Source organism: Oryzias latipes, chromosome 12 (genome assembly GCF_053564925.1).
Source record: "Oryzias latipes strain Hd-rR chromosome 12, Olatipes_Hd-rR_3.1".
NCBI lineage: Eukaryota > Metazoa > Chordata > Actinopteri > Beloniformes > Adrianichthyidae > Oryzias > Oryzias latipes.
The window spans coordinates 24,871,227-24,898,065 of NC_136248.1; the positions used below are offsets into that span (position 1 = coordinate 24,871,227).

General features: G+C 37.5%; 2 protein-coding genes across 11 annotated transcripts in view; both read left to right on the forward strand.

Moving 5' to 3' along the window:
* Positions 1-15,137, forward strand: part of LOC101159452 (uncharacterized) — a 66,367-nt gene extending 51,230 nt beyond the window's left edge. The window contains exons 28-61 of the mRNA XM_004074688.5: positions 1-54; positions 2,661-2,714; positions 2,892-2,936; positions 3,561-3,605; positions 4,742-4,795; positions 5,696-5,749; positions 6,035-6,088; positions 6,179-6,232; positions 6,319-6,372; positions 6,465-6,572; positions 6,799-6,852; positions 6,972-7,079; positions 7,173-7,226; positions 8,022-8,075; positions 8,264-8,320; positions 8,442-8,495; positions 8,579-8,632; positions 8,706-8,759; positions 9,185-9,238; positions 9,389-9,496; positions 10,147-10,254; positions 10,521-10,628; positions 10,744-10,797; positions 11,132-11,194; positions 11,284-11,337; positions 11,419-11,454; positions 11,575-11,592; positions 11,694-11,729; positions 11,818-11,844; positions 11,958-12,008; positions 12,094-12,262; positions 12,339-12,448; positions 12,524-12,742; positions 12,841-15,137. Of these exons, the coding sequence (XP_004074736.1) occupies positions 1-54; positions 2,661-2,714; positions 2,892-2,936; positions 3,561-3,605; positions 4,742-4,795; positions 5,696-5,749; positions 6,035-6,088; positions 6,179-6,232; positions 6,319-6,372; positions 6,465-6,572; positions 6,799-6,852; positions 6,972-7,079; positions 7,173-7,226; positions 8,022-8,075; positions 8,264-8,320; positions 8,442-8,495; positions 8,579-8,632; positions 8,706-8,759; positions 9,185-9,238; positions 9,389-9,496; positions 10,147-10,254; positions 10,521-10,628; positions 10,744-10,797; positions 11,132-11,194; positions 11,284-11,337; positions 11,419-11,454; positions 11,575-11,592; positions 11,694-11,729; positions 11,818-11,844; positions 11,958-12,008; positions 12,094-12,262; positions 12,339-12,448; positions 12,524-12,742; positions 12,841-12,987 (2,427 nt within the window). The 3' untranslated portion in view covers positions 12,988-15,137. The remainder of the gene's footprint in view (positions 55-2,660; positions 2,715-2,891; positions 2,937-3,560; positions 3,606-4,741; positions 4,796-5,695; positions 5,750-6,034; positions 6,089-6,178; positions 6,233-6,318; positions 6,373-6,464; positions 6,573-6,798; positions 6,853-6,971; positions 7,080-7,172; positions 7,227-8,021; positions 8,076-8,263; positions 8,321-8,441; positions 8,496-8,578; positions 8,633-8,705; positions 8,760-9,184; positions 9,239-9,388; positions 9,497-10,146; positions 10,255-10,520; positions 10,629-10,743; positions 10,798-11,131; positions 11,195-11,283; positions 11,338-11,418; positions 11,455-11,574; positions 11,593-11,693; positions 11,730-11,817; positions 11,845-11,957; positions 12,009-12,093; positions 12,263-12,338; positions 12,449-12,523; positions 12,743-12,840) is intronic.
* A 1,965-nt stretch (positions 15,138-17,102) lies between these two features.
* cdk5rap2 (CDK5 regulatory subunit associated protein 2) overlaps positions 17,103-26,839 on the forward strand; it is a 32,708-nt gene continuing 22,971 nt past the window's right edge. For 9 of the 10 annotated variants that reach the window (XM_023961080.2, XM_078956210.1, XM_078956207.1 and 6 more), the window contains exons 1-9: positions 17,103-17,306; positions 21,582-21,637; positions 22,562-22,623; positions 23,299-23,409; positions 24,250-24,326; positions 24,408-24,531; positions 25,641-25,819; positions 25,898-26,033; positions 26,201-26,254. In XM_023961080.2, coding sequence (XP_023816848.1) covers positions 17,254-17,306; positions 21,582-21,637; positions 22,562-22,623; positions 23,299-23,409; positions 24,250-24,326; positions 24,408-24,531; positions 25,641-25,819; positions 25,898-26,033; positions 26,201-26,254 — 852 coding nt within the window. In that variant the 5' untranslated portion in view covers positions 17,103-17,253. Of the gene's footprint in view, positions 17,307-17,858; positions 18,006-21,581; positions 21,638-22,561; positions 22,624-23,298; positions 23,410-24,249; positions 24,327-24,407; positions 24,532-25,640; positions 25,820-25,897; positions 26,034-26,200; positions 26,255-26,839 lie in introns of those variants that run through there. The other variant, XM_023961081.2, reaches the window with a different exon arrangement.

Genomic DNA, 26,839 nt, shown 5'->3' on the forward strand with positions numbered 1-26,839 from the left:
GGCCCTCCTGGAGCGTCTGGCCCAGCCGGTACCAGAGGACCTAAAGGCCTGCGGGTACGTTCAGGGTTCAAACCAGCTATTTTTACAGCTTAGTTTGGCATTGATGTTTTGCCACTCTTTCATGAAAAAAAAGAGATTTATGCTTACTATTTTTTTTTCATGAAAGAGTGAACAATATGATGTGATGAAAAAGAGCAACGTCAATATATGGGCTTCAGTTGCTCATTAAGATAACTTAAAGTCAAACAAAGTTAAGAAAAAAACGTGTTCAATAGATCAATGCCTGAGAATGAAGGGAGATCATTTCTAGGGATCTAACTCCACTTTGTGTTCAAGTTGTTAAATTTTGCCTCGCCTTTGTTGTTTACCTGTTAGCCACTTGGGCGATGATCAATCACTTATATTCCTGGAATATATGTCTACTATTGCCTGATGAATAGATACAACTATTTTATTTTAGTTCCAAGCTGCAAAGGTATATTGCTCCATTGATCGGCAATCAAAATTTGCAATCATTGACAAAGAGTACATTTTTTTCCCAAACATTTTGGATTATCTGACCTATTTATAATAACCACTGAAGAACAATTCAGTAATATTTTTATTGATGTTATTTTAGCCTGATAAACTGCAGAAATGCAATATTGGCAGTCGAAAGATATGTTTAAAATTTTAAATTGTCATGAAATCATCATTTAACAAAAAAACTTTACTTTTCTTTCAAGGCTCATTCCGATCATCTTTTAATCTATTGTAAAAGTGTACCCAGTGATTTTTTTAATTATGATTATTCCCTTTTTAGCCTAATTAAATAAAATAATTATTAACTTATTTATACATTTAAAGGACATAGTTTCAGCAGAGCAGCAGCAGTTCATTAGAAAGTCACCTCTCAGTTAAACCTTAAATAAGTATTTTAGTAAAACCTAAAAGGCTTATTTAAGGCCTCCGCTGAAAGTAACTCAAAAATATAGAATATCTAGGAAAAAATAAATCACTTATAAGTCCCAAGTATTAAAATAAGTTGGAAATAACAAATACAAAACAGTAACAATAAAATTCAATTAGATGCACTGGTAATGTTTTAAGTCAGTCCTGCTAAATGTCAGCTTCAAATATTGCATTACTTTGACATGTTTATCTTTTAAGTTGTTCTTTCATTGCTTTATTGCATAAGAGTTATGATCATACACTGAGCCTCTTTATCTAAAGCATTCATGTAAGTTGCGTTTGAGCTGGATGCTATGTTATCTTAACCTGTGTTTTCAGTTAATGCTAATGTCAGGAGGAAATCTATTTAATACCTTATATTGATTTATTCAAGATAATAAACAAAGAAACAAAACTTGGATTGAGTTACAAAATTAATGTGTTTTAATTGTTCTGAATACGCTAAAAATAACCTGGTTATTCAACATGACTGACACGTGTAGCTGCAAAATTGGATTCCAAATACAACATGAACTTTTCTCGTAGATTTTTGCACTGAACGTCTCTTGTTTGTTAGCTATTTGGAGAAGAAAAAAAAGCATGGAAACTTATTGCTGACAGAAATGCAGCATCTGTCTCCACTCACATGTGGAGCTGAGTAATTTTTTTTGTAACATTAAAAAAGATTTTGGAATCAAAGAATGAATGTAAGAGACATCATATTGGCTTCAAACTATATAACTGTAAGAACCTCAGCTGCTTCTGGTTTCTGCGTCTGGACTGTATTTACTTGTCACACAATTTTTTTAATCGCGTTGACTCAAACTTGAGAATATGAGGAATCTCCAGTCTAGTTGTACTCTGCATCTTATAACTCCAACACACAAATCTGTAGTAAATGTTTTCTATAATAAAGAATTATTTCTCAAAAACATTTGAGCTGTTTGAATTTAATTATACTTTTATTTATGCCTAATTGGAAAAAGGGTTCCTATCCATTTATTGATGTGACTTGACGTGATAAATGTACTTGGTATTGATAGTTTTTCCATGTCTGCAATCACTGGGTGAAATAGTTTTCCAAAACTTTGGCTAATCAAGTGATGTAATCACAGCTAGCAGGTAGCAAGTACCCCAGACAGGAATGTTAATGAGCAATGCTCATCCAGCTCTACCTATAATAGGCTTATAGCACTTGAGTAGGTAGTGTTGGACCAAACTCCCACTGTGCACAGTCATCAATCACTCAAACAACAAAGTTTCCTTTGTGGCTCTGTCACTTTAGAATTGTTTTTCTATCAAATTGGTTCATTTCCATGAGATAATCAGTTAACCAGTTTAATGCAAGAATGACAGAGTTGTCTGTTTTGTTTTGTTTTTAAATCAGAGAATAAGGATTTGGTCGGGTTCATATGGAAGAGAAGTGCAAACAGGTGCAGGGCAAATGCATTGATTTGGTTCACTGCCTGCCTCCCGTGCCTTTAACCACTTACAAATACCAATGTTTGACAGTCTGCCTGTTCTGCTGCTATGTTGAGCCTTGATATTTGACGCTAAATCTAGCATCAAAACCGGGAAATCACCAATTGGTGGATTTGCTTTAAAGTACAGTTTACTGACAAGGATCATGGAGTCGGTTGTTTAAGTGAAGAATGATGCTGACATCCAACATACTGAGGCTGTATTACAGTGACCTCTGTTGGTGATGTGACAGTTGTCTTGTGTTTCAGGGAGCAAGAGGGCCTGATGGTCCAACAGGCGAGATGGGCTTAGAAGGCAAGAAGGTATATGTTGTCACTGAAATTGAACACATAAAGCAAATCAAAAATATCCTATGCTTTATCTGTTATGAAGGGATAGGAAATGGAAAATGTATAAAGTATTGTGTTTGGAGGGAAGGAAATCTAGGTTAAACCATTGCTTTAAATCACTGGCTTTCTCTCATCCCATTTTATCTGCAGGGTCCTGATGGTCCTCCAGGAAAAATAGGATTCCCAGGATCACAGGTAAGGCCCTTGAGCATCTTCCTACTTTTCTTTTCCACTCATACTTTTTGTTTATGTTCCTCAGGAGAGTCAAGATATCAAAATTGATTTAGAAGTCATAGAAGATTAAAGCAGTTACGAGCAGAGAATCAGGAACAGCATCATCATTTTAGAGGAAGAAATCCAGATTTAAAAGGTTTCCTCTGATTTCTGGTCAGATTTACACTTCTGCACTTCTGACTTTTGAATTTTCGCTTTGTGCTGTAAATAATCAAATTTATTCAAAGAGGTCTGTAGCTGCATTAAGGTGTTTAAACTTCTAAAACAATGAATTTATTGATAGTGGTCTTTTTTTTATATAGCAAAGGGTTTATAATTTTTAAAGTGGGAGTCTGTATAAGACCTTTATGAAAGTTGAAGAAGATTAACATGGTGCAGCATGGCAGTTCGGGGGTTTAAGTAATTGCAAATACGAAAAAGGTGCAAAGGTCACTTTAAAGCCGATAACATCTAAAGAAGAGGCATAAAAACCTCAAACGATTTATATGTCAAAAAAGTTGTTTTTTTTACTGCAAATGTCAGGGATCTGAATCTGATGAGCATTAAAGTCACTCATTTTCTCCTAATGTTTTACTTTGTCTCTAGGGAAAGATCGGAGAGCCAGGGGAAACTGGGCCTAAAGGATTTCCTGTAAGTTTGTCATCATTCTGCTGTGTTGATTAATGTTTGGTGCAGACCCTGAATGTGTACGTAGAACTTTAAAACTGAAAATATTAATTTATAAAAAGGCTGTGGGTCACCAAGCAGACATGGCTGCAGTTACACAACAAGCAGTGAAGAACTGCAAATGAAACACTGTTTAACATTCACCTCCATTCAGGGATGATTAAAATATACAACATTTCAGACATTTGCACGTAGATTAAGGGAAGTTGGGGATAAACCCTAAGGGGGCAAAAAATACTGAAAAAACTTGGTGGCAGAAGGTAAAGAAAACTATTCAATACATCCACAAGGGGGCACAATCTAGAGCTTTCGTCTGCTGGTCCCACTTTAGGACGATTGCAGAATCTTGTGTCATTATATCAGACGAAAAACCAAAGCCTAATCAAATATGGGAATTACAAACAGAGACGATTTTCTGTGGCGACCCCTTTAAAAGGAGCTGCCAAAAAGCATAGGAAAAGTTTTGATTGGTCTATCCATTCCCGGATTTGGGAAAAAGCTTGCTGCACTCATGTAAAATCTCAATTGAGTCCCCCAACACTGAGATGTGGACCCTGTTAGTGTTAGTGTCCCATCTTGTGACATGATGGGAACTTGTGCCAAATATCCAGCAAACCTGGAGACTGTTGGGAACTGGATCACAAGATCTTAAAGAAAATGGTCTAAAACCGAGATCCATTCATAGAGATTTTAGAAGACATTTGTAGCGATAGAAAACAATTAAGCTGTACAAAGTACAAAGCAGAAGATATAATCAGCTAAAACAAGATCCTAAAAAATGTTAATTCTTGATAAGAGTCTAGTCAATTTTCTACAAAGTACGCCTAAAAATCTCAGAGCAGTGACTTTGATCGTGCAGCTGGATGAGTGTTGGATAAGGCCGCAGAAAAAGTCGTTTGAAACTTGTATGATTTTTTTTTTAACATGTGATGAGAATATGACATAAGAAAAAATTATAGTGAAAAGAATCAGCCAAATCCTTCAGATTTGACTCTTTTAAACTTCTTTTTTTTTGCTTCATTGGCTTTGGCCTCATTGGCGAATTGGATTCTTACTTATACATACTGTTAAACTGTGATCTGAACTCACTTTGTTTTTAGGGTGTTCAAGGACCTTCTGGACCACCAGGGGACAAGGGAATTGCAGGGGAGCAGGTAACTTAAGCAATCCCAAAATGTCTTCTCCTCTCTCTTTGAGTTTCAGGCATCCGTGAACCTCACTTTTATCATATCACCACCTTTAGGTCGTTTAAGACCCTTTTTTGCCTTATGCAACTTGGCAGCTGATACACCAACACAATGGTTCTGTTGAAATCCTTATTTATATCACTGCTCATGCAACAGACCTGTGTTCTGCAGCTGCTGGAAAAAAACATGAAAAAATAGAGTTTTCAATATTAAATGGCTACTTTCAAAAGACCCACATTCATCACATTCATAAACTATCAATAAATGATGGTAAATGTTGACTCTCTTTACTGTGGAACGTTTGCAGACCTTCTTGTGGTTTGGTTTTGTGAGTAATGACCCGAAATAGAGGCTTAGATAGTGTGTCAGTTTGGATTTATATTGAACTCAGAATATTGAAGACAGGCCCTCAGAGCTTTATTTGTTTTTCTTTTTTATGGTAGAATGAATGCTGATTTCCACCTGTTTCCCATTAAATAAGAAGTGCATCTTTTGCCTAATCTCCCATGATGCTCGCTCCATGTGCTGCATAGCTGCTTCCACTAACAGACAAAGCTCTTTTGTTGCATACGGCCATGAACGTTTAACCATCAGTGCAAACAAAGGGCCACAAAGGTTGTGTCATGTAAATACTTTCTAATGTTTTGATGGAAAGTATGTCATAATGCAACCAACCCTATAGTCATAAATAAGTGCTCTTAGCGAAGCATTAGTTACTCTAAATCTCTGTTAGTTATTTACTTTTTTGATTTATCTGACACTGGCGAAGCTGCAATAAACATTGCAAAAGATTTCATACTTTCTGTACGTGTGACATCTGACTGACTGGGTTTATTACATGATTGTAATTTGTGTTCTCCTCCTCAGGGGCCACCAGGCCCACCTGGGACTGTAGGACCATTGGGGGAAATTGGCCAAATGGTGAGCACCAATTCAAACCAACACAAGCAAAACCTAAGTCTGAGCGTTAAAATATGCCACATCTGTTGTTCAGATTGTTCATAAAGTGCAATAACGCTCAATGATTTTAATAATCTGTCCTCAGGCTGATGAAGATTATCATCGTCATTTTGTCTGACTTTTACATGACTGTACAGAATGGAACGCATCTTTGACACATTGTTCATATCTACTGCCAGAGTGATCAGATGTAATGGTTTTTTTATTAAAGAAATTCATTCCCCCTCCCTGTTTTGTCTTTGTAAGGGTCCTCCAGGCAAACTGGGAGAACCAGGCCTACCAGGCGAGCTTGGGGAAAAGGTGATTAGAAAACTGCTGAGGTTTTCATTACATGTAAAAATGATGTTTCAGGTTTACCTTAAATTCTTTTGATGCTTATCTGTGTGTCAGGGACCTATCGGACCTGCAGGAAACATTGGAGAACAAGGGCTGATTGGACAGAGAGTATGTTTGGGTTTAATCATAAAATGTTGCCTTCTGTGACAAGTAAAAGTCTGTTAATTTTTTGCACACTGGATATATTTGTACAGGGAGAACCCGGCTTAGAAGGAGATCCTGGGCCAGCTGGTCCTGATGGAGCTAAGGTATTTTACAAAATCTCTGATGCTACATTGTTTTATGTCAAATGGTATCTTAAGCATATATAATAAGCAGATTATCTTTTGTCTAATATCAGGGGGAAAAGGGTGATATGGGTCAGGAGGGCAACAAAGGCGCCAAAGGTGAAACTGGACTGAAGGGGAAGGAAGGTCCATCAGGAAGTCCTGGTCTAACAGGCGTCCGGGTATGTCCTCTGTCCATTTGCATTGTAAATAATCTGTTTCTGAAATCTCAATCTATACCCTGCGACAGACTGGCGACCTGTCCAGGGCATCCCCTGCCTTCGCCCACAAGTGGCAGGGATAGGTTCCTGCAGCCCCGTGACCCCGAAAGAGAAAAACGGAATTGAAAATGAATGAATGAATCTCGATCTAAATTGTTCATGTTTGTTTTTTTTTTCTCCTCTATAGGGTCCAGAAGGAAAGCCAGGCAAAATTGGGGAAAGAGGCAAACTAGGTCTGAAGGTACCAAAGTCAGATTATGCTTTTATGACCACAAATACCGTTTGAAAATCACTCAACCAAAGAAATAAATACAATTTGCTTTTTTAAAGTTGGGCATTACTTTGCAATTTTGTGTTTAGGGGGCTAAAGGTCATATTGGTCATCTTGGAGAGACTGGACCAGTTGGAAAAATGGGACTGCCTGGTACTGTTGGGCCTAAGGGGTCTAGAGGAACTATTGGACATGCGGTAATGACAGTCAAAATCACTTGAGTGAAACACTGTAATAAACACTGTAGATACTTAATTGCTTGAATGACAGAGTAATGTGGCTCCATTTAGGGAGCCCCTGGTCGAATGGGTCAACAAGGGGAACCAGGTCTTCCAGGCTACCAGGTGAGGTGACTTTGATGAAACTCTGGAAAAAATGCCTTAATCACAACTGCCCATACGGTTGTTTGCAGGCTGTCTGCGGTCAAAAAATGGGCAAACCTTTACAAGGCATACAGGTGGCCCACACAAAATTTTAAGATTGTAGATTGCTGAGATGGTGAGAGCGCAAAGTAAAAAAGGTTCATGCACGTTTTTGTCATACAAGTATGCTTCAGGCGCCAAGTCGTAGCAAACACTTATATAATATGTAAGGGTAAATAAGGGTGAAGTAGGTGAGATGCAGATCTTTCATTTTTTTGCAGCTTGACTTTAAGAAATGAGGAAATTAGATAATCAGAGAATAGTTTATATGGCATACTGGTACTTATGTATTACCTGCACACCTGTGCATGCAGCATTTGAGCGTGGTCAGTAAGGGGCCAGTACGTGGACCTCACTAGAGTGCGGCATAAGAGCACCATACAACAGCATCACTGGTACATCATCACCTTATCCTTACTACTTCACAATGCACCAACCACACACACGACAATGCTATGTTCTAATTTTTATGACTTCCCTTAACGTGGCAGCACAGACCACAAGAGAACTGCAAGACACACCTGCAACCCTTTTGGATGTGGTCACACCTGTCTACGGCCTTTCATGGGCCCAGAAAACCCAAAAACCTGCAGCACCTGTATGGGTCAACCTCTAGTACTGGTGCATGTGAATAAGGAACATGTAGATGAATATAAAAAGTTCCTTTTGTGGCTGAAAATTTTGCACAGCATAAGTTCTGGCTGTCTATCCTCACAGGGGCATCAAGGACCTCTAGGGCCAATGGGACGCCCAGGACCAAAAGGTGAAAAGGTACATTTCTTTCTCTTTATGTGCAGCATAGATCCGGTTCTCTATTTGTATCCCTCTGAATTCAGACTTTTAGACTGATCTTAGATCCAAACAAATGTGTCTTATCTTGAAGCTTGAAGTGTGAAAAATGTGCCTCTCATTTTATCATCAAAATACTTTTGCCTAAGTTTTTTGGTTTACATCTCAAGGGGGAGCAGGGGGATGATGGGAAGCAAGAGGGTCCTCCTGGTCCTCCAGGTGACACAGTAAGTTGACCCCAAATTTATTTTATTCTCTCGGTTGTCCAAATTATTTTGATGTTTTGAAGGGAAATCACTAAAGATTTTAGCTAATTGGTCTTGCTGGGTATTTGTCCTTTTTCGTCAGGGACCTCCAGGGGACAGAGGAGAAAGAGGGGAATCAGGAGACCCAGGTTACAAAGTAAGTCTCATTATCCAAAAAGAAATAAAAAACCAAGAATGTTTTGTTTATGTGTCAATTTATTAACCTGTCTTTCTAATTAGGGTCAAATTGGTGTAGATGGAGAGCGAGGCAGACCTGGAGCTCCCGGAGCACCAGTGAGTGTCAAAACATGGGGTCAAAAAACTGTTTTCTGACTGTACTTGAATTTACAAAACTGCATCATTTTAGGGTCACTCTGGACCACAAGGGCAGAAGGGACCCAAAGGGGCTAAAGGAGATCAAGTAAGTGCGAAAACAAAGGCAGGTTTTTTTTTATTTTTATTTCAAGCGTTACTGTCCTTGCTTGTTTGAATAACTTAAGTTTTCCCACACCAAAAATTACAATTTTGGGATTTACTCTGATAACAGTCAGTTAACACAAAGCACAAGAATGTGCCCCACTTTATGGAAGTTTAATTCACCCAAAATTTAGAGCTTCGGTTTAGTTTTGATTGATTAAAGGAAGAGGCAGAAGGGTGTGTTTCTGCAAAATTATACTTTATATTTGGAGGATTTTTAATTCTACTACAGAGCTACAGATATTGTTTGTACTGAACAATCTAATGGCTGGTATGTTAACTATGGCTTTTCTATTTTAAGGTGAAAAGTACTGATAAAATGTGCTTAAAGTACAATATTTCACTGTATTAAATTTACTCTTCGTCCAGGGTCAGAAAGGCAAAAAGGGTCAGCTTGGACAAAAAGGAGCCAGAGGAATAGAGGTAAGCTGTGGATTTACTTTTACATAGACTTTTTCAAATACGTGAAATTTAAGAGAAATTTAATTTAAAATTGTTTTGTCCTTTTTCTTCTATTCCCATCAAATAAAAGAAAACATAAGAGTTGCATACTAAGTTCAGTGCTGTTTCCAGGGTCAAGGGGGTCTAGCCGGTCCCAGAGGGGTGGTTGGCCCAGAGGGCCAGGAAGGTGTGCCTGGGCCAGATGGTCTCCCTGGAAAGGATGGCAGTGAAGGCATGCCGGTAAGACTTTTTTAACATTATCTTCTTTTTTCTGCTGATTTGGTTTCAATATGTTCAGGTTCAGAGATTAATTAGAGCACATGTAATTGTGTTGGTAAAATGGATTGATTTTCTAAAAAAGAAGCCCTGTTTCTTTTGCAGCTAACCCAGATTCATTAATTACTGATTAGCTGGATTGAGTGATCCCAGTGTCTGACTGACTGAACACTGATGCAGGTGAGCAGTAATCACTGATGCAGGGTTAGCTGCAAAACAAACAGGGCAGTACCTCACGAGGAACAGGGTTAACTAAGAAATCCTTCTGACCTTCGACCATTTTATCCTAATCTTGTCCACCAATATCACAACCAGAAACTGGCTTTATTAGCGTTGCCATTATAGGGCTCAATGGAAGCAATGGAAGTTAACTTCCTGCACAAAGTGACTGGGATGGCTTTTTGGTAAGGCTTTTTGTGTATGTTCAACTGGGAGGAGACCCTATGGCATGCTAGACCATGACGATGCTAGAGACATTGAATCTCTTAGTTGGCCTGGAAAGGCCTTTAATCTTACCTGAAGGACTGAAACAGCCTCCTACCACAACGTCCCAAATTAAAAAACGCTGCAATCCTTTTGTGGAGGGTCCACTTATTTTATCTGTATGAATTTAGGGCGAGCACGGTGATGACGGGGAGCCAGGTCTTCCTGGTAAAGCTGGCGAACGTGGTAAACCAGGTGTTCCAGGACTTCCAGGAGATCAAGGGGGCATTGGACCAAAGGTAAGAAAACCTCTACATGCATCAAGTGTAACTATAATGAACTGTTTTAAAAGCTTTATTATAAATTATTTCCACCCATTAATTTCCTTTTTTTTGGCATATGTAATTTGAGACATGTGTTAAAACTGTATACATAGTCATATAAAGCTCAGTTTGCAGCATCACGAGGTAATAATTAAAATGAGAAACTCCATCTTTTTAAGTTTTTTTCTGTAAAGTGGCGGATGTCAATTTTCAGTCATTTGATCACCTCTCTATCCACCCAGGGTGAGCAGGGCCTTCAAGGACAGAGTGGACCACCGGGAAAAAAAGGTTTTAAAGGTGGTACGGGAATTCAAGGGCCAAAGGGAGACAGAGGACCCAAAGGACAACCTGTGTGTATTACAGCCATACATGTTGAATGTATAACACAAACAAATTTAAGAAGACCTGTTCACTAATGTGCACCATTTCATATTTCTTTCTAACTCCTAATTCGTTTCTTGTTAGGGTGATACAGGGGCTCCAGGTTTTCCAGGAATTTTAGGTGTTTTTGGGCCAAAGGTATGTTCGTCACTAAAAATGTTGACCTAAAAGAGTATGCCCTAAACATTTATAGCGCTGTCAAAATGTGTGATGAAAAAAGGTGGGTTAAAACTCAACCCACTTTTGTTAAAACATAGTTAAAAGTAGCTTTTTTTACTGAAAGCACAGAACTTTAACCCAAAAATGGGTATGATGGTTGGAATCCTTGCCTTCCATAAGCATTTTGTTATCATCAGAGAATTCTGGATTAGGCACAGAAATTTTGTGTTGTGTTCTTAGTTTTTGGCGGTATTATAGATGTAAAATAAGTATTAGTATTGATTTCCCTTTTCTGCATTGCTGCTTTTTCCAGGGGCCTCCAGGAGACTTTGGCCCAAAGGGCATACGAGGACCAAAGGGGCCACTAGGGGCACCAGTGAGTGGACTAAACTGTGGATTTGTTTTTGTTGAAAACATCCAGAAATGCCTAATTTCAATACTCATCTGTTTGTTTCCTCTCATCAGGGCAGAGTGGGAGTTGTTGGCCCAGTGGGAATAATCGGCCCCAGTGGAAGCACTGTGTGTATTAATAACAGAACTATTTCTGTTCTCCTCAAGTTTGTTCTTCACCATTTAACTAAACTTTTCCTCCTTTCACAGGGTCCTCGAGGACAGAAGGGTAGCTCAGGGGAAATTGTTAGTGTTCTCACGTTTCCTGTTCTTTTACACCATGATTAAAATGTGACCTGTGTGATACAACATCCAAAAAACAGGCAATATTAAGTCTAAATGTTTTTATTTTTCCTTTCTGAACAGGGATTTCAAGGTCCACGGGTATGTGTATTTTGAAGTGTTATCATTTTGTGTGCATGTATGCATAACTGACTGAAAGAACTGAAGCTTAAACTGTCTGTTTGTGTTTTTTTCTACATTAGGGAGCCCCTGGGCTTCGCGGACCCCCAGGACTTCCTGTATGTTACATGTTTTAATCCTTGTTGGTTTAATTAAAAGTTCTCTTCAGGATTCCCAGTTTCAAATAAGTACTTTGTTTCTTTTCAGGGCCCCCCAGCTGTCCCTCTGTCATTTGTAAGTAATGTTCACTGATTTCAAAACATAAATTACATTTTAGGGAAATAAAAAATGCCAAGAAATATTAAAAGGAGCTCAATGTTTGTGATTTTTTTCCCCTGTTGCTTCAGAAAGAAGATGGTGTCTTGTTTGTGGATACACCCACCCCCTTCAGGACTGAGGTTTGTGTGGTGTGAAATGCTCATGTATAATTCCCTCTGCATTGCCCCTCACTGTTTATTTTATTTTGTTTTATTTGGCCATTAGAATAAGCCGTTAATGGATCTGCCTATGCTGGACCAGGGAGCAGAGATCTTTAAGACCCTCCACTACCTCAGTAACCTGATCCAGACCCTGAAGAACCCACTGGGCACTCGGGACAACCCCGCCCGCATCTGCAGGGACCTGTACAGCTGTGAACAGAAGTTAAATGATGGTACGTGTGGATTCATTGTGTGCTACATACCAACAGTTTGTTTTTGTTATATTTAATACTGCCAATGTGTTTTCAGGCACTTATTGGATTGATCCCAACCTGGGCTGTTCGTCCGATACCATAGAAGTCTCATGCAACTTTACTGAGGGTGGACAAACTTGCATCAAACCAGTCACAGCTTCCAAGGTACACGAGACACGACTAGAGCTTCTCTGTCTCTGCCCAAACAAAACAAGTAGCTAATCATTCCTTTCCATGCAGCCAACAGTTACTGTTGGTCGGGTCCAGATGAACTTCCTGCACCTGCTGAGCTCAGAGGCTGTTCAGCATATCATCATCCACTGCCTGAATGTCTCAGTTTGGAGGTCAGCGGAAGATCTACTTCTTGTCCAGGAGTCTGTGAGGTTTAAGGCGTGGACAGGGGAGGTTTTTGAAGCGGGAGGAGAGCTTGAGCCCGATGTTCTGGAGGATTCCTGCTGGGTAGGAATGAGATACCGACCTAATGTTTTAATTTTCAGTCGATGTTAGCGATACAAGGATATATGACCACTGGTCATGTATGTGTTTCGGACTTACAGATAAAAGATGGACGCTGGCACCAGACCCATTTTGTGTTCCACTCCCTGGATCCCACCTTGCTTCCTGTGGTTGACATCTACAGCCTTCCAAAAAGGGCTCCAGGCTCACATTACCATCTTGAAGTAGGTCCCGTTTGCTTCCTGTGAGAAGCAGTCTAACCCCTGTGAGCATGGAGGGATGGACTTCCACCCCTGCAGGACGCGTGTGTGCTGGCTTGGAGACCAACAACGGTCTTCAAATCTGTCCAAGAAAAAGGCAACCCCTCCCCCCCCACACACAAACACACACAACAAAAATCCCACTCGACTGCAGAAACAGAGAGAAAGAAACAATGGGAAACTGGGGGGTTTCGGGTGCCAGTGAGGAGTTCTTGCACTATAACGGCTTCTCTGTACGGCAAAAGCTTCTTCAAGCCTTTCAAGGAGGATCTCCACATGGATGCCTGCTTGGAGAAAGAAGGCCACACAATGTCTCTAGAACATTAAGAAGTCAAAGGAGACAAAAGGCCAGTTCAAAAGTGAACTGTTAAGATAACTTATTTTTGGTATCTGTGCACAGTCTATTTACTGTGTGCATTTTGGGAAAAACATAATTCAAACATGTCAGAAAAAGAAGGACAGTAGGAATTGGAATGATGTAAATGTAACACACGTGCACACGTAAAGGGATATGTGTGTGTCTGTTATTTGACTTTTTTATCTTTTTTAAAGTAATAAACTAAGTGCAATGGAAAATTGAACAATAATTCTATATTTGGAAGATATATGCAAAGATTTATAAACGGTACCGCTTTATCTGTCTGTGGTGCTCGGTTCTCAATTATCACTTTGAGGTGAAATAACGCATTTGGAGCAGAAGCTTCCAAAGCTAGATTTCCTCCTGGAAGTAGGGAAACGGGCATCGCCGCGTCAGCTCTCAATTAAAAGCCACAAACCAAAGTTTGTAATCTGTCCACATGGGGCAAGAAAATGTTTTCTGTACTTTCTGCAGAGGTGGTTACTCAGACATTATTGAACCAGATGCCACTGATGATCAGGATATAAAAAAGCAATGATTAGATGTCTGAGCAGAAGAGGAGTATAGAGCTCAGGTTCTCAGTAGTGTTTTACTTAGTCCTCTCTAACTGTGGAGTGTGATCGTTTCTTGCTTTTTGGTTTATGATTTAAAAAAAGGTGTTATTATGAAATCAAAACACTACTTACAGCCGATACAGGTACAGGCAATCCTAGGTGGAGAACTGAGCCACAGAAGGGAGGAGAGTGGGTACAAGAATCCAAATAAAACCTCCATCTTTCATCAGATCCTCCCCCAGTGCATGGTGCTAAGTCAATAACGTCAGGTGCTAACTGTAGTGCTGTTAATACACCACTTGCAAAAGTTTTTGAGTGCTGTTAATGCATGCTTGTTTAAAGAAATTTAAAAAAAAATCATTTAAAATGTTAATTTGTAATATCTGAAAGTCTCCAGGTTGTCAATCATCTGTTTATGGATGTTTATTCTGAGTGAAATTTATCGACAAAAATCTAAAATAACATTTAAAAAAAAAAGAATTTTTCATTTTGATTTTGATCCAGCATTAATCACAGGGTTTAAAGTATTTCTAAGGATATTTTTTTCTGTACAAATCCCCCCTCAGCTGTATTTAATATTTTTTAGAGAGTAGTTTTTATTAAATTAAATATTTCTTTCTTGTAGTTGACACAAGTGTATATAATTGTGTAAACCTTGCTGTATACAGTGGATCCCCTATTGCTAATTTAATGTTATTTAATGTTGTGGTTATTGACAGAGGAAATTGATGTCAGTTGAAGCAAATCTATTCTTTTCTGACTATTTTATATATCAGTTATCCCAACTGGTCTTGGAGTTTTAAGATTTTTTATGTGTAAATTTGGGGCTCCAGAGTTTCCAATGTTCATTCTTTTATTTTTTTTTAATTGTTATTTTTGTTGTTTTCCTATATGATAATCAACCATGTACTGTATCAGGACTGTGCTATGCTATAAGGCGTGATTTAAAATAATTATGCAAAGTATGTGAAATATGTTTCTATTGTAAATCTGTTCTTAACATGAAAATGAGCTAAGAATACCTCACGATTTGAAAAACTTGGAGCAAAGATTTTCTATTTTCTACTACTTTTTTTTTAACTCAAGCCTGTTTGGAAATTTCCACCAACTGCAGCAATTCATCAAACTCTTGAAAAAAAACAAATTCTGGTCGATTTATTTTTTATCTGTTTTACTCTTTAGTCTTTGTTCAGTGTACAATTGTTCAATAAATATTCTCAATGGGGTGTGGTTTGGAATTTTTAACTTTTGGGGCAATACAATATTGATGAATGAAGTAATAGTGAACGATCTGGTCCTTAGGTAATCTAGAGTGGCAGATGATGCAGAATCATTAATGGAAGTGATTGTAAGTTGATGAGGTTGCCTTCACCCAAAGAAGCAGAGAAGGGTGCTCTTCTGGATGAAGACTCAGCAGACATGCAAAACTAATACAAATCAGTTGGTTTTGGGTTACAAGGCTCAGTAGATCCTAGAACATCTACTAACAGATTTCTTACATCTGTTTTAATTCATGTGACTAGAATTGTTAAGGATTTTTACATTCTTATTCTAGAAAAACTAACAATCGTATCGATTGAACTCTGAAAATTCCAAGCTATTAGACTAGATTGACATTTTCAGATGGCTTTTGTGGTTAAAGTGGTGTCAATTAGGGTTAGAATCTATCTTTAAGACAGTAATGTTATAAAATTGTCCCACTTCAGATGATTTAGTTAAACATATTAGGTGTTTGGGACATCATGGTTAACATTTTTATGTATGCATTAATAAAGGTACCCTTATTATAAAGTGTTACCATGAATTTGTTATGAGAATTGGTCAAATTTACTAGGAGATGACAAAATATATGTATACAGGTATATATATCTATCTATCTATATATAGAGAGATAGATATAGATATATATAGATATATAGATATATATATATTTTTGCAATGACCAACTATTGTTTTTTATTTGTTATAACTGAGTAGAACTCATTATACAAGCTGTGGGGGAAACAGAATTTTTTGTTTTTTTGCCACCTATTTGAGTGAGATGCTCGGTCACCCGCAGAGAGCTTCTCCTCCACATCGAAAGGAGCTACTTGAGGTGGCTCGGGCATCTAGTCCGGATGCCTCCCAGGGGAGGTGTTCCAAGCACGTCACACTGGGCGGAGGCCCCGGGGAAGACCCAGGACAAGCTGGAGAGACTGTGTCTCTGGGCTCGCCTAGGAAGCTGGAGGAAGTGGCCGGGGCAAGGGAAGTCTGGGCATCTTTGCTTAGAGTGCTGCCCCCGCAACCCGGCTCCGGATAAGCGGAGGAAGATGGATGGATTGATATTTATTAATAGTGAAGAGCTAAGCCAAACTTTATGTTTAATTTATCAGTCAACAAGTGTTGATCATTGTCATTTGATGTGTTGATATGTTTATGTTGCCCAGTTTTTATTTCCATATATTATTATGACCATATAAAATCTAGATACTTCAAACTAGTTTTCAGTTTAGGGATTGACAGGGGCACTTAAGAAAATCTTCATTACCGGTACCTACTTTTCACTGTCTTTGTAGTTGGGGTTGAATTTCAGAATTGCACCACACAGTGTCGCTGTTGCTCTTTAAACTTTCTTGTAAACAGGAGCCAGCAGTTTTGCAAGCATGAAGTTAAGGGCCTCAAATGTTCACTCATTCCAGATTACACTGAGGCAACATGACAATTAGTGGTTTCTAATTAACCTTTCCCATGGACAAGCGTTGATTATCCTGAAAAACGACACACCCTACAGCGCACAGTGTTCCATAGCATTCTTTAATCTTTTGCTGTTTTAATAGATACAGTATATAGTCTTAGTTTTTCTGTTTAATTTAGTTAATGGTTAGTTGCGTCAACACCTTTCAAGAAGAGGGCGTCCTCTATTTTTCAAGTTTTAGGAGCCTCCCATTCAGTGTCTGTTTGGGCCAATCGCTTGTTTCAGTAACCACCCAGTGAAATGCTGCATTTACGAAGCTCGAAATTTTCTTATTTTCTATATGATCAACACAATTGGTAATTTAAAAAACTTATGTGAGCAAATGATCATACAATAAACATTTATTTTCAGATACTATTTTTGCTTTTATTGTTATAACTATACCTGATGTATATTTTTATTGTTCATTTAAAAACAGTAAATCTTTCCACACAGCACCCAAACGCAGCACCGCTTTTCAACGAGCACATTGGTGACGTTTACCATACCATGATGGCGGTAGCCTGAAATATTTTGAATTCCGTCCCGCTTATTCGAAGCATACATCCCTTTTGAGAGTAAAATGTCAACGTCTACTGCTTAAACAGCTAATTGATAAAACTGCTAAGATGGACTCAGTCGTAGGGGAGGATATCACGCTTCCCGTGGACATTAACGGAAGGTAAAAACTAACAACAGCTAGCAGCTAACGCTAGTATTCTGGTAGCTGACGGAATTGGAAAATAATATTTGACAAGGTTATAGTTTGTTGTGAGTAAAGTGAGTTTGTATTGGTTTATCTATAAGGAATCATGTGTTTTTGTCTAGTACGTTACCATTTCTCCGTCTAAAGCCTATAACATGATTAGGTTAATTAACACGAAACTACTATGTTCTTCTTCTTGCGACTCTCTCTTAAGGCGTTAAACGCCTATTTCTGTTGTCATTCTTTATAGTTACCGTGTGTGCGCGCAAAAAAAGAAACCAAACTAAAAGTTAGCTAATCCGTTATTTTTTTTAATCATTCAGTGCTTCCGGCTTCTACTACTAGTTATGTTTCCTAAACAAGAAACACCCTGAAATATTTTAGATGGTTCATTGAATATATGAATATTGCAAAACCATGTTTTATTACGGATGTACTATGTATGTAAAGCGCATTGAATCTCATCGCCACTGGTTGGTCGGCTCTTTCTTTGACCTGTCATTTAGGGTGAATCAAAGCGGAAATTATGAGACGGAGGGTTAGCTAGCACCAACGACGCCTCTCTCTGTTAGCTTTCTTTGTACAAGCGGAACCGTTAACATGCCCCGTTTGTTTGGTATTTTTGTGTCTTTACTTCACTCGCTGTCCTTGCTACGTGAGGAGAATTTGACTGCGGTAGGTGATCAGATTATTATTATTATTATTGTAGTCGTTAACCTATTGTTAGTTATTGCAGAAGATCTGTAGTTTTGTTAGCGTTCAGATTTATTTTGAGGGGTTTAGTCTGTAGCTGTAGCATTAGTGTAGTACTTTTAAACAGCTGTGTTGTGTTGACAACCATGCATGCAGGTGGTGAGCGTATCTGTGTAACCCAAGAAGTTAGCTGATGATGTGTGCGGTCCTCATTACTTATTCGGTAATTCTGACACCAGATCCTTTTTTTTTTTTTTACTTTTGAGTTAAAAAAAATTTAAATTAGTTTTCATGTATTTGGTTTCTTTCTGCTACTGTTGGTCTTCCCTCCTTACTGATGTGATTATGTTTTGTTTGTTTTTTCTGTCTTAATGTCAAGTAAAAGCTGAACAAAGTGGGGTAAAAAGAGGAAGTCAGTGTTTACAAGCTCCTGCATTGTTTCCATTGGGTGATGGACAGATAACCACTTCTGCATGACTTGAAAAAGTCAAATGACATAACCAAAGATGACAGGGCCCAAACTGAAATGTCAGTGTCATTTGATGAAAAGTGAAAGAAGTTGTTGCCCACCTTTTATATACTGAAATAGCCTTTTATCTTCCTCCCCATCAACACAGGAAAAGGTTGCTTGGTATGTGAAACCTCTGATGCAATGGATGTTAGCAAGGCTTTTTGCTTTACAAGGTTTTTGTTGTGGAACTGAGGGATATTATGCACTTACATGCCTTGTTTGATTTTTTTTCATTCTTTTGTTTTTTAAATTACAGGTCTGTTATCTTTTAACTTTTACAATAAACCAGATTTCCATTGTAAGGTACACACAGACCTTAAAAACTTATTTTGACTGTAAATTTGATTTTAAAGTTGAAGCTTTCCTCTGTCATGTGCATAATTTGTGCACATAAATTCACACATCTAAAAATATTCATATTTGATGTAGAAAAATTGTCATAGAAGGGATTAAAAATCAGATTTCACTTAATGATTTTTAATTAACTCGAACATAAAATAACCACATCAGTAATAAACACAGTGTTTTTTGGACTGTAACCAAGGGAACTAGGAAAAGTGGCAGTAACTCGCCATGTGACCTATTTAAAACAAAGATGAGGTAAAGTAAGACAAAAATGTTACCAGTTCCTCTCCATTAATGTTTAGGACTGGAACCACTTTAATTTGAATAAAATGGATGATAAAATTAGGGGGGAAAATAACAAGTTTTGTATTTAAGTCAAGTCAAAGTAACTTTATTGTCAAAATCTACACTGTTTACACATACATAGAAATTGAAATTCACCATTACCATTACATCCTGTTGATAAAATGAACCTGTCACTTCACAGAACATTTGGAAGACACAGCTAAGATTGATTTTCCGATTGGTGACAAATTCTTCTCTGCTTTTTTAAATACTATGCTAATCTTAAAAGAAAATGTAACTTCTTAAAGAAAAAAAAATTCAAAAAGCTCCTATTTTTATGTATATATTCATTTAGAATTGAAGATATTTGAAGAAATTTGATGATGAACAGATATCAACGTTCCCAATTAAGTACTGATTCCATTTTATTATTAATATTATTATAATTACTCTCAACTCACCTTTACCTGACAGTGAAAATTTTCTGCAAGAATTTATTTTGGCAGGCTGATTAAAGTGGACAGATTTAGGTTAATTTAAGTTTTACTGGACACTTTTTACATACAATAGTTTTTGGCTTTTTATGTTTTTCTTTTTTCTTCCATAAAACATGAAGTGTTCTGCTATCAACACATTCTCTGTTTTGATTTTATGATTTTGCTATGTTATGAAGATTTGTTCTTTTCCTTGAAGGACCACATCTTTCTATTCAAATTCTTTTTTTTTTAACTGCATAGAGCAGGGTGATATGGCCCAGAAATAAAACCTCAGATTTTTTTCATTCTTTCTTTAACAACATTTTTGGAATATATTTGACAATAAACTATTTTATCTTAACATCTCCTTTGGAAATTGGCTGTAATTTACTAAAGGGGAGCAGATTACCAGAAAAAATAATTTTTTCTCCCCCTTCAATTGATCTTCCCCCTTCCAGTTGATTCATTTTTGCATAAAATCATAACAAAAGCAGCCTAAAAACATGATAATGTCTTGGATTCTTGCCATTGACTGTAAAGATGTTCTTTGAATTATTTTGTTGCATTTGTCAACCACGTCTTGAAGTCCGCCTCTGAGAAAGAATAGTCTGTCTTTAAACCGGTCTGTGATCATATGTAGGCGACACATGGAACATCTCGTTAGCATAGCATGATGGCATCGTGGCATTAGTATCAAACGACACTGCTGCCTCAGGAAGGAGCTCCTCTTTGCTTTGTGAGAGCCGGCAGACTGAATTTACTCCAAACAACAGAAGTTCAGGAGAGGAGAAAGCTGGGAAAATAACATCATTTACAACATTTTTTGAGTTAAATTTAGAAACAATTAATCCATCAATTTGAATTAATCGCCCAGCCCAAGGTATATCTGTTCTGGGCATTACTTCTTTGCACTTCAAGCAACATCTAACATATAATCGGAGAAAACCTCTAAAAGATAACAAGCAAATGAAACAATAATAACAACCAAATGAAGAAAAAAAGTGACCCTTACAGTGGAACTTAATAAAACAAAGTTACACCATTGAAAGTACAAGGGATTCTTAATCTTTTATAAAAGTAACTATATTTTTATCATGTTATTACATTTTTATTTCTTTTCAAAATCCACCACAGCTGCTATTCTTTCAAGAAATAGAAACGCGATGTTCTCTGTGACTTTTTTGTTTCTATTTGCTGCATTCGTTATCCAGATGTGCTTTGTGCTTTGTTCGGTGTGAATAACACTGCTGTCCCGTCACTATGTGATGCTTAGCTGATCTGAACCACAGTACTCCGCTTGTTAGGCAATGAAAGCCCCTCTCGTTGCTTAGCTTCAATGTTTTTTTCCCTCCTTTTTGTCAGAACACGAGAGCTAGGCTGCCACTAGCACACACATATTTACACATATCCATGTTTCTAACAACGACACAGAATTTCTGTTGGTCGCAGCATTTTATTTCACTAAGGATACCCCAGGTGTATGGCTAACCTTAAACCCTAACCCCAGAATTCAGTTTTGACTCTTAAAACACTGATTACATTTGCTTTAGTTCTGCATATCTGTTGGGTTACGTAACCCAAATGTTCTCCTGATTTTTGGACCATGCAAACAGAAAAACAAGATGACACACATGGACAGAAACAAGACTGCCAGAGTGGATGTAAATGTAGTAGGGAGTCATTCTTAAGCTATTTATGGAGTATCCTTAGGGCTCAGTGGAACTGGCCAGCGTGAGGATTACTTGGACATCATGAAATTCTGTTTGTCTGAGCTAGTATTCATAATATACATTTACATATATATATTTTTTATTAAAGCTTTATTTTATTTCTCTGATTGCTTTTTATGACATTGGATTTTAAAAGGATTATGCCAACGCTGAATTAGATATTTGTTAAAGTGAGGTAGAATTAATCACTAACAAGTAAATGTGTCTCCAGCTGCAGGCTTCCAGACTCGATCATTGCTGGTGAATTCTCCACAGACAGCATGACAGGTACAGTAATGCTCTTTTGTCGTCTTTCCTCAGGTGTGTGCCTCCCGTGTGTATTCATTAACCCCGCTGGCTGTTGAATATTCACGGCTTTCCGCTTTGTCTTGATGCCTTTGAGAACCGAGAGCGAAATTTCACTCCTGTTATATTGCCACCGTCTTTTTTTTTTTAACAGTACACTTACCTGAAGTGATTCAAGCAGCCAAGTACACAATTCGTGTTTACATTTGTAGCTTTTGTGCACAAAAATGATCTCTGATGGACATCAGATTGTTTTTTTTTTTGTTTTTTTTCATGTATATGGGAGACAGGATGTCTTCTTAACCTTCGGCTCTGAAAGGGAAAGTTGTTTGCTTTCAGTTTTAGTGAATCAATACTGATTCTTTGATGCTTAAAATGATTTTAAAAAAAACTCTTTATGTATTTCTTAAAAAAAATAAGACTAAATGAGCATTAATCAGCAAAGATAATGAGATAATGTGATATTGGCCACTACTAATACAAACTGCTTCTGAGAGTAGTTTTGTTTGTGAAAGAGAAACTGAAAGAAGCGAAACTGAAGAGATGAAAAGAACTGATGGTTGTTTTGAAAGAGGCTGATAGAGTTCTTCCTGTCAGTCTGCAGCAAACATGATTCCTGAGTTGGTGTTGTGAAATGTGTTTTTGACTAATGTTACATGCTCAGCTGTGGGCTGCTTCAGCTGAACTTAACAGGTCAGCTCTCCAGGAGCTGCTTCACCTTAAACCTCAGTTTTGAACATGTTTCTCTTTTCTTTCTTTCTTTCTCTCGTTTGCATAGAAATGTGAAAGCTGAAAGCATGAGATCTTGTTGCTGAAACATATTCAGGGCTAAAACAGACTCCTCCAGAGATGAGATCATGTTAATAAAAACAAAATAATAAAAGTGTCTTTATTTTTGCTTCACAGCCCCATCCTTTCCTGAGAAAATGTCCCCCATTAAAGCTCTCACCATGAAGGACTATGAAAATGTAAGTTTATAGATTATCTTGTTGTATGTTTAACTTTTATCTGTTATGTTTTCTAAGCATAATACTACATTTTTATCTGACATTAAAACCCTTAATTTTAGCTTTTAATTTGTGCAATAGACCTCAACAAACTGGCTTTGAATCCGATCTACAGTCTGCTAAAAACTGAAATGCACCATTTATGGACCTTTAGGTCTGAGTTTATGTAGGAGGAGAAGGATCCAGTTAAAATCTGTATTTCAGCATTTAAATGGAATTCATCCTCCATTTTTTTTTTTTTGGGCTAGTACTGCCTGCCCGATTAGAGGTTTAAAGAGGGTCCAGACTTGTACCTCTTTAACTTTGACAGTCTACCCAACCCCCATTACCAGATGTATGCTGCTCTGAAGCCCGGAGCACAATGATGCACAGTCTACTTAACACACGTCTGCACAGAAGCCTCGCTTCAGTCTGAAAATAATCATACGTTTGACCCCGTTTTTGCCCTACCCCTCATTTCCCACATAGAAGTGGGTTCTCTGTGATTTTTAAAATTATTTTTAAAAAGCTTTTATTGATTATAATACATTTTACAATTGTTTATTTCTGATTTGGACAGATTTTGATAGACTTTTATGTGTTTCCTTTTTTTTAAATTGCTCTTTTTAAAAAAAGTCTTCTTATCTTTGTTTGCAGCAAATTACAGCCCTGAAGAAAGAAAACTTTAACCTGAAGCTGCGCATTTACTTCATGGAGGAACGCATGCAGCAGAAATGCGATGACTCCACAGAAGACATTTTCAAAACGGTGTTGCAAATTTTTTATTTTATTTTGCATGCATTAATTGGTACTCTTTACAAAGTATGTTTCATAACTGTTATTAGAATAAAATGAAACTCAGCAATATTTAAAGTAACCTAGGTTTAAGTTTTTAATCTTTTTGATAATAAATGTTTGTTTGGATTTAGATTTAATTACTTTAAACAATGATGGAGTTTATTTGTATAGATTAAAAACTTAACAATGTAAAAGTTTGAGCTTTTGCATTTAAACCTATTACCTTATTAATTTAAACATGAGTAGATAATAGCCTTGAAAAATCAATTATTGTGAAATCTGCACAGTCATGCCAGGGTCTGATGGCGACTGGTATGACTGGACACATTTCATTTCCTACTTTGATTCTATCCTCAGTTAAAATGGATTGACCTTTCTCATTTCGTTTTATGCCAAACAAGAAGAATGTGATATGTAAATGTTGTAAGCTTAGATGCCAAATAACACAATCTTTGTTTCCAACAGATTTCCTTTTATTATTATTATAAAACCATTTTTAGTAAAATTGTTTGCAAGCATGTTTTTTTTTCCTTTTACCTCAGCTAATTTTTTTATAGAAATCTGAAATATCAGCACATAGAAAGTTATATCTTACTGATTAATTTGCTTTCCACTGTGCACCATAACTACTTATTATACACTTTTTTAAGCTTTTTGTTTTTTTGAGAATCTTATTTTATTATTATTATTATTATTTGAAGCCTCAACTGCAGTTTAAAAAGTTGAGACTGAGAGCAATTATAATCCTCTTTAAAGCCTTTATTGTCCTTTTCCATGTTTATGTGACTCTTGAATTTGTCATCTCTGTAGAATATTGAGCTGAAGGTAGAGCTGGAGTCCATGAAGAGAGAGCTGGCAGAAAAACAGGAGCTGCTAGTGTCTGCATCGTATGTCCCTTCTTTAAAGTCACCATTGTTCACAAATTAAACCTTTTAGTCCAACATCTGTTTTTCTGTAACGGTTATCAGTAAAGCACTGGAAAGCCTGGCTGGAAGGGAATCAGGAGAACCCCAGCGAGTGAGAAAACAAGCTCAGAGAGAGATGGACACGTTGAGGGAGTTGATGAACAGCAGAATCGCAGAACTGGAGCAGGTAAGACTAAATGATTTCATCTGGATAAAAGAGTAGAAAAAAATTAACATATATAATATCCCTTACATTCCATTCAAGTTTTGCTTTTCCAAATGTTAGTTCTTTTTTTAGTCTAGGCATGTAATATAACACTAGGGCTAGTTAGCACTGTCAAAATACAAAATCAATTCCATTCCATAAAAATAAATTTTTTAAATTTCCAGTCAAAACTATTATGTGATTTTGAAATACTCATTTACATAACTAGGTATATCAACGGAATAAAGGTGGAACTCCTTTTAATGCATTTAAAAACTAAATGAAAGCAACTGCTTGGAGAAAATGAAATAATTAATTTGAAATAAACTACATTTAAGGGCTGCACGGTGGCACAGTGGTTAGCGCTCTTGCCTCACAGCAAGAAGGCCCCTGGTTCAAGTCCCGGCTGGGGGACTTGAAAAATACATCAATGGGGGACCTTTCTGTGTGGAGTTTGCATGTTCTCCCCGTGCATGCGTGGGTTCTCTCCGGGATCTCCGGCTTCCTCCCACCATCCAAAAACATGTTCATAGGTTAATTGGCAACTATAAATTGTCCCTGGGTGTGAGTGTGAGAGTGAATGTGTGTGTGTTTGTGGACATTCTACCCTGCGACAGACTGGCGACCTGTCCAGGTTGTCCCCTGCCTTCGCCCACAAGTGGCCGGGATAGGCTCCGGCAGCCCCGTGACCCGAAAGGGAAAAAAACGGTTAAGAAAATGAATGAATAAACTACATTTCTGGTTTGATGAATTAACATTGATATTTTTTTTAACAAATATTATTTAAAATCGATTAAGTGACCCTTTTAAGCAAATCTCAAAATGCTTTCATGTACCAATGATTTTTTATGATTTACTGATATCAGGCTGAATTTAGCTTTTTTTTAAGGCACTTTTTGCTAAAATACCTAAAGAAAATCATTTTGGGTTAATGCTGCAAATGTAAAATCCCAGTTGTTTCATTCATTTGCATGTGTATTTTCATGAACTTAAATTCCTTTTGTTAAATTAAACAGTTTGTCGTCTTGTAGTAGTACTTTCCTACAACAATCTGCTGATGTAGTATTGTTGTTATTATTTTACTTTTTCAGAGCTTGCGAACAGCAGAGGAAGAGGTAGAGAAGATGGCAGCCATTGCTGAGCAGGAGAAACTACGGAATATAAACATGGAGAAGCAACTTCAAGCCATCGCCCCACTAAGTGCATTCACTCCTGTTCCTACCCCAACTCTTGCCCAGGAACTGCAGCAGGCCCTCCTGGAGAAAGACAAGTGAGGAGGAACCAATACATGTTTTGCTTCTGAGTTTCAAACTTAAGCAATAATGAAATATTTTTTATTTCATTTTAGCATCATTGAGCAGCTCAAGATCATGTTGAAGAATCAAGAAGCTGCACTCCATCACAACAGCAGAGACCAACAGACCGATTTGCCGTCCAGTGAACAGTTTTCTGATCTCATAATGAAGAAGGATCAGGAGATTCAGGTGAGAATTTAAGATATTCATACAGATTTGGTTTAAACACGTTTTTGTTGGTGACACTAGAACCCATTTCTGTTGTTTGAAGTTTTTTGTAAAGCCTTTATTCCACAAAGTTTTTTCTCTCTCTGATTCAAAATCATGTCAGAAACATCAACTACTTTCTTCTACAGGCATTAAGAGATGAGCTGCAAAGGCAGAAGGGACCAGTGCAGCCAGAGCAGCAGGTTGGTGTTTTGACTTTCTGTGCACGTGTCATTGACTTGCTACAGGACAGTTACAAGTGCTGCTGCAATTTGAGTGTTGCAATATTATATATTTTTTCTTTTCTTTTTTTTTGTTCTGTAAATATGAAAAGCCGAATTTTTTATGTTGAAAAAGCTCAGGTGACAGTAACAGTTGAGTCTGCATACAGGCCAGGTATTTTTAGGCTCCACCCCTTTTGCTTTAGAGATTTATTTGTTGTTTTTGTGACCTTTGAGAAATACTCATTGGGGTATTTTTTGACGTGTCTTTGACCTCTGCATGCCTCTGAAGAGAAATCTATTTTTGTTCCTTGGTTCAGGAAGAAGGGAAGCTGCCCTTTCTTTGTAGTGTTAAACATGGGTTTCAGTGTGCTGCTGCTGGTGACACTTAAAGATTTATTGCTGTGTTATAAAGGGTGTGATTTTGGGGAAGAAAAGCACTTTGAGTCAGTTTAAAGCAGTGCTACAAAAGGAGTATTGCTTGGAATCACTTAAGTTGTTTACTATCAGTTAATCTCAGTATTTCAGTGAATTTGTTTTTGTCCAATATTCCAAACATTTATGGCA